The sequence below is a fragment of the Stegastes partitus genome, unplaced genomic scaffold, assembly GCF_000690725.1.
Source record: "Stegastes partitus isolate 25-593 unplaced genomic scaffold, Stegastes_partitus-1.0.2 Scaffold2419, whole genome shotgun sequence".
Lineage (NCBI taxonomy): Eukaryota > Metazoa > Chordata > Actinopteri > Pomacentridae > Stegastes > Stegastes partitus.
Window position 1 is genome coordinate 34,028 of NW_007580150.1, and position 7,362 is coordinate 41,389.

Genomic DNA, 7,362 nt, shown 5'->3' on the forward strand with positions numbered 1-7,362 from the left:
TGTTGGGTATCAAGAATTGGACTCTGAGTGTTTAAACTTCCTGACATTGCAAGGACTTTTTCTGGATGTGGGTTGTTCTTAAGGGAAAGCCATTTCATTACATTTGCATTTTGTGGTACTTATCAGTGCATTTGCTGAAACCGTGTTCTTTGTTTCATGTTGATGGGATTTTTCTATTTTGGCCGCGTCACATTTAAAATGAGACTTAACTTGGATTTACCAGGTAAACTAAAGGTTGCATATAACTGATACATTTCTTATATTTACTGTGTGTGTGTGTGTGTGTGCGTGTGTGTGTGTGTGTGTGTGTGTGTGTGTGTGTGTCTTAGTCTTACAGCAGGGACGTCTCGGTCCATTATGGCTCGCAGGATCTCCATCCACTGAGTCATCACTGTGTTGTTGATGAGCTGGAGAGGCAGCGAGTACTGCAGGACAACAGGGAGGTTAATGCTGGTCTGACTCACCGGATATACATCGCTGGTATGAGCCTGCCGATGGCCTCACACAGCTTTCCCCTCCATTTCCACCATCTACGCCTTGCTGTTTTCCATCTCACTACATAAAGCATCAACAGCCTCCGGACAGCAACCTCCATGCTGGACAATTTCAAGTTCTGCACCGGATCATGCAGTAAGGCAGCCCTGCTTAGTTTGATTCAGTGAATTATTCATTTCAAGAACACTGCTCACCTTGTTGCATTCAAATGTTCAAAACAATTCCCCAGTCACTATTTNTGTTGGGTATCAAGAATTGGACTCTGAGTGTTTAAACTTCCTGACATTGCAAGGACTTTTTCTGGATGTGGGTTGTTCTTAAGGGAAAGCCATTTCATTACATTTGCATTTTGTGGTACTTATCAGTGCATTTGCTGAAACCGTGTTCTTTGTTTCATGTTGATGGGATTTTTCTATTTTGGCCGCGTCACATTTAAAATGAGACTTAACTTGGATTTACCAGGTAAACTAAAGGTTGCATATAACTGATACATTTCTTATATTTACTGTGTGTGTGTGTGGGTGTGTGTGTGTCTTAGTCTTACAGCAGGGACGTCTCGGTCCATTATGGCTCGCAGGATCTCCATCCACTGAGTCATCACTGTGTTGTTGATGAGCTGGAGAGGCAGCGAGTACTGCAGGACAACAGGGAGGTTAATGCTGGTCTGACTCACCGGATGTACATCGCTGGTATGAGCCTGCCGATGGCCTCACACAGCTTTCCCCTCCATTTCCACCATCTACGCCTTACTGTTTTCCATCTCACTACATAAAGCATCAACAGCCTCCGGACAGCAACCTCCATGCTGGACAATTTCAAGTTCTGCACAGGATCATGCAGTAAGGCAGCCCTGCTTAGTTTGATTCAGTGAATTATTCATTTCAAGAACACTGCTCACCTTGTTGCATTCAAATGTTCAAAACAATTCCCCAGTCACTATTTTTAATGAACACCTTCAGTGCGTCTTGTTTTTAGCCCCACCCAAGATGACTGTCATTGGTTTAAACCAGAGGTGGGCAATCCTGGTCCTGGAGGGCTACTGTCCTCCATGTTTTAGATGTTTCCCTCTTCCAACACACCTGATTCAAATGATCAGCTCCTCATCAAGCTCTGCAAAAGCCTGATAATGATCCTGATCATTTGAATCAGGTGTGTTTGAAGAGGGAAACATCTAAAACATGCAGGACTGTGGCCCTCGAGGACCAGGATTGCCCACCCCTGGTTTAAAGAAACTACAGCAGAATGATGAGGTGCAGCAGACCATTCAGCACCACGCTGTCAGGGTACAGAACGGTCCGGGTATGTGAGGCTTATGAGTTACTTCTATCATCTTCATCAGCATCATGATAACTAGTATTCTGGAGTCTGTGATTCTGGACAAAGGTTATTGATGGTTAGGTGTCAGATTTACTTACTTACTTTACCCCCTCACTCCCACTGCCCCGTTGCCGTCCCATTTTCCCTCCCTCTCCCCCTGTCCTGTGCACAGGACACACTGGAACAGTGTTGTGTGGTTTGTTTCCCATTTACAGAACCAGGCAGTGTACTAAGACTGGATGTTTTTTTCTGTTCCCACACAGAACAGACAGCGAGTGGACAGTGAGGAGACGTTCACTGAATTTCACTAAAGGTCATGAGATTGGAAGTGAAGTGCTGACTCTACCTTCAATTAATTATTTGTGTGGTCTGTAAAATAAGACAACATAGTGAAAACTGCTGGTTATAGTTTCTCCTGGTACACAGATACGCAGGCGGTGACTTTCTGAAGTCTTGGACATACAGACATTAACTCAGGGTGCTGAGGCACATAGCCTGAAGATCCAACACCGTGTAGCTGTGAGGATTGTAGAGGCCAACAACGTAGTAACAGCCGATAACTTAATAAAAGTCCTGAACTGATAAGGTAATAACTTTTGGCCCGTCACGTAATAACTTATTATGTTATTGGCCAAAAGATATTACGCTATCGGTTCAGGACTTTTATTACGTTATTGGCCAGTTATTACGTTATCAGCTGTTATTACATTATTGGCTTTTACAAGGATACTTACAGCCTAGCCAATAATAGTAACTAAACCACTGGGCATGGGGCATGATTCAGGCTGAATGTTTCTAGTGCTCCAAACACAGCCGCCATCTGCTTCCAGGTCTGCTCCATGAACGCTGCGGTCGTTGTTTCTGTTGTTTAATGTGTGTTCATACACAGACACACACAAATACACACCTGTACGAGAGCGTGGAAGATCTTGAGGATCTGTTTTTGGATGAGGACAGAGAAGATGGTGGCATCGGCCAGCAGCTGGCTGATGAGCTGCTGAATCCTCGGTAGGAAGATCTGCATGGCTGCAAGCAACGGCTCTCGCTCATCTGCCTTCCTGTACCTGAAGCACACACACACACACACACAACTGACCAAGATGCATCTTCAAAATGCAGAGTAAAATGTTTACCTCTGAACTGTAGTGGAGTAGAAGTATAAAGCAGCAACAAATGGTAAACAAGTACCCCAAAAAGTACAGCACTTAATTAAATACACATCCACTGCTCTCTGGACTGTTTGTATAAACCAGCCTTCATGATGTCAGTCAGTGCTGACATTTATCACGTGTGGTTTAGTATCTGGTGAAAAACTACACGTTGACATGTTAACTCATGATTTTTCTCTTTACCTTAAAGCAGGTAGCTTTAAGCAGCTGTGGGGACCTACAGGACCCACCCACCACATTCAACAGACAACTAAAAGAACAGTATTACAAAGTGAGTCAGTCGTTGCAATCACCACTCAATATTACTCACATAACCAATCAAAGGAGTTCTGAGTCACTGTCCCGCCTCCAAAGTCTCAAAAATCAACTCGACAACTCCTGAGCAGCCGTGAGTGCTCATCCCAGCCCTGTGCTTGAGCAGAGCTGCTCCATCACGATGGCTTCCTGCTTGTGACCTCTGGTCTCTGAGCTTGTACCACATGTAAACTACTAGTTTATATGTGCATTAATTAAACGTCAAAGTTCTTCCTACAAACTTTAGACGGTTGCTGTTGTGTCCTCCTTCAGAAGACAAAACTGTTCATGTAAATGTGACCTGACTGAGGCCTAATATGACAGTTTTCCACCAGTTTCAATACTTTTCATATTTGATTACAAAACCTCTGATTATTGAACTCCATCAGCAGCAGGTGGCTGCTATACAACCTGTAGTCCTGATGTGAGGGAGATAGCTCCCCAGGAGGGATGTTCAGAGCAGTGAGGTGGAACACACCAACATGAAGGCTACTTACTCGTATGTTTTGACCAGCTGGTAGAGAGCCAGCAGGCTGCCGTACCAGCTGCCACTGTTCTGAGACTGCAGGTACATGCCAATCTTGTCCACTATGGCGGTCCAGCGGCCGGGGAAGTCATGCTTGATGATGGCTCGCAGACACATGGTCAGCTGAGCGCTGCAGACGGAAAAAAAACAAAAAACATGCGGCTGTGACTGGATCATTCTGGGGCCCACTGGGGAGTTTAAAAGCTTTAAAGGAAAGTATGTTGAAATGTAAGCTTTGAGGAACTGAAAAAAGGTGCCCTGAGTGACACTGTGTGTGTGGGTACCGTATGGACTCTGGACAGCGGATGATTCCCTCCACGATGTGGTCTCTGATCTGCTGCCGGTCATTTTCGTGGATGTTGAAGGGAAAGACGACCTCACCCACAGATGGCTCCCGGTCCTGCCAGTACTGACTGACCATGTTCTTAAGGTAGATGGCCGCTACACACACAGACACAAATCACATCATTCTACACTGCATTCATTTGTTTAATATGTACATGTGGATTTAAAGGATCATTCTGCTGATATTCTAGATGTTCTTATTGTCATTAAATCCAATGCACAGATCCAAACCGACACAGGATATCTACGAACAACTGAACTGTGTAAAGCCTGATGTATTGTACTTCTGTAGTTAGGTCTGACCAAATCTTGCACACAACATTTTGTTACCCTAAATATTAACTACATCAACAAATGTGGATTGGTCCGAAAATATTCCCCAACGATTTGCACATTTCCTCTTGCTTGAATGATGAACTTTTTTCTATATGAAACCGTACATCTGTGATGTGTTCTTAAAGTTCAAAGTAGGAACCAGTGAGTTGGGGCTGAGAGCCAGAGACAGACAGCAAAGCCAATGAGACATGGACTCACACATTGTTACTTTGGATTTGCATTACACACAGCCAGTAATGAGGCAGCAGCTCATGATGTAACTGACGCACAAAAATAGACATAAAGGCCGGGGTTAGTGGTAAAAAATAAACTTCAGCTTTGAACTCCAGTCTGCGTTAGTTTCTGCACAGTCACACTCACTGGACAGAAATCTGTAAAATGTATCTTAAAAAATATAAAAAATGATTTTGAAGGTAAACCTTCTCTCTGTCCTGAGCACCTCTCTCGCCAGAAGTCAACATTCATTGTGTCACACGGGACTCAAAGCCCACTCTTGTGAAGAAAGCTCCTCTGTTGAGCCCGTTGTGCCGCCACATCCTAGCCCTGACGCTCACTCTGCAGCTCCTCATTACTCTTCTACCTGCTCTGAGTGAAAGGCCCTGTGATTGGCTGACGTCTCCCATCATGAGCTAGATTCTCTAAAGCCTAAAGGAGGAGGTGCACAACTCTGGTTTCCTTTCGTGCAACCTGAATTACATTATGCTCAAAGGTTCGTATCAAATTTCTGACCAGTGGTGCCACAAAATGCTGCCAACCCAGCTTTAAGGTCGTTTAATAGACCAAACCAAGTAAAGACTAGACGTAGCCAACTGATTCCACCAAAACAATTCATTTATATGGCTCAGAGACAACTCACAACCTTCTTTCTCCAGCAGTTATGGTTATACATCACGTGACCAGAGATTATAGCACTCAGCTTCCTTCAGATCCACTCAGGTTTAGGATACACTGACACTGAGAGCTGCAGCAGTAAAACAAGACCCTACAAAACACAACTCAGCCAGACTGAGCAGATTTTGCATCCGTGTCTCGATTCTGGCAAAAACCTCCAAAATGACCTTAAGGACGGTTCCTGTATTAAAATTAGAGCAGGGACCTCAGCCAAAGTCAGGTCAGAATAATCTGTAGAACTGCTGAATGGAGATGGAAGTTGTCCAACAACAATCAAACATAACGACTCCAACTGGTCAGCATCTTACCTGCCTGGCGAACAGGAAACTCCACCTGCTCCGACACGATGATCTGAAGCAGGGTGGGGGCAAAGTTGATGATCTTGTAGGACTAAAACACAGAAGGGACAGTTTTAACACTTGGTTCAGATGAAAATGCAACCATTTAAACAAACTGACATTTCAGATTTGTGGTGCCTGCATCATATTAAATGTTTGCCTTTTCCAGAGTTTTAATTTTCTGTTTCACAGTCACGTTGGCAGCAATGGCCCAGCAATTGTCTGTTTTTTTTTTTTGTTTGTTTTCAGCGATATATAACAATTATTTCTGATGATATAGTAATTAATAAACACAACTTGGACCTGAAGGCAGAAAATGGACTAACTTTTTCATCTCAATCATGATGATTCATTATTGTGAGTGCACAGAAGTCTAACTAGGGATCGACCGTTTATTCGATCTGATATTCAGCGTTTTGTAGTTGTTGGTATCGTTATGTTTTTCAGAATGATTCTCAATAAAACTTGTTTAAAAATGTGTTACTGTAACTGCGATGCAGACAGCTCTCTTACACTGTGGTGTCAGCAATGTCCCGCCCACAGCCCTATCTGATTGGTTAAACTTTACCAGTAACAGCCAATCAACTGTAACTACATTTAAATAAATATGTTAAACATCAACACACATTTCAGTTTTGTGCCCGAGTTTGTCTTCTAAATTTGACATCAGGATTTTCATTTTTACTGTGAATGTGTATTTGCTCCACATATCAATTACTGATTAATTACCAACAGTTGAGATTGACACAGGACGTAATCGTGCAGTCAGGCAGCTCTGCTTGTTTTTTGTGGTGGATTATTCATTTAACATAGTGATCGCCTCATGATGGGCAAATGTGGCACCACAACAGTTCCAGTTGTCACTATTCTGAGGGAACACCGAAGCCCCATCTACAATGACTGTGATTGGTTTAAAGAAGTTCAAACAAACCAGAGCGTTTTCCCTCTCCAGCAGAATGACAGCGAGCTGCAGCCAGACTATTATGTCCGTCAGAATGGTCTGGCCAAGCCGGACTACCAAACAGAAAACTATCCTTAATAGAACCATAACAGCACAGTGACATGAACAGTGTTTAGTGCCTCTGTGTGAGAGATGGCCTGGATCCAGGCAACCAGCACAAATAGATCATTTAAAAAATAAATTAATAATCTGTTCATTTAAGCTTTTGCTAAAATCAACACTTGTCCAGTAGGAGTCAACAAGCTTCCCCCTGATCACTTACTGTCAGTAAGGAGGAAAAAATATTGTCTTTTTGGGAGGGAATTGATTTCAACACTTTTTAAAACTTCAAGACCTGAGGGCACCCTGCTAATTCAGAAATGCAAAAGTTTACGATTGCACAACTTGGAGCATGCATCTAAACCAGTGGTGGAGTCAAGGATTGTGGTCATCCACACAAACTCATAGAGCTAGAGCTACATACTGCAGATGCATTTTTCAGCAGAACCACACTACTCACAATAAGTTAGTTATTTACATGAGTGCTTTTCCTATTTGGTCTGAATTTTAATGAAATAAGCAAAAGTTCCCATTGAAATTACTAACAATGAATGAGAAGAAACACCATTTTCATTAGTTTAACAATTATTACCCCCAAAATTTAAACAATAACAAGGATAGCCCCGAACAACAAAAATTGACAATGTCAGT

At 42.9% G+C, this 7,362-nt stretch overlaps 1 protein-coding gene across 2 annotated transcripts in view; it reads right to left on the minus strand.

Moving 5' to 3' along the window:
- ipo8 (importin 8) overlaps positions 1–7,362 on the minus strand; it is a 36,420-nt gene that overhangs the window by 26,535 nt on the left and 2,523 nt on the right. For both annotated transcript variants that reach the window (XM_008305142.1, XM_008305141.1), the window contains exons 2-6: positions 5,682–5,763; positions 4,086–4,242; positions 3,773–3,931; positions 2,720–2,876; positions 1,040–1,129 (exon numbers count right to left, since the gene is read on the minus strand). In XM_008305142.1, the coding sequence (XP_008303364.1) occupies positions 1,040–1,129; positions 2,720–2,876; positions 3,773–3,931; positions 4,086–4,242; positions 5,682–5,763 (645 nt within the window). The remainder of the gene's footprint in view (positions 1–1,039; positions 1,130–2,719; positions 2,877–3,772; positions 3,932–4,085; positions 4,243–5,681; positions 5,764–7,362) is intronic.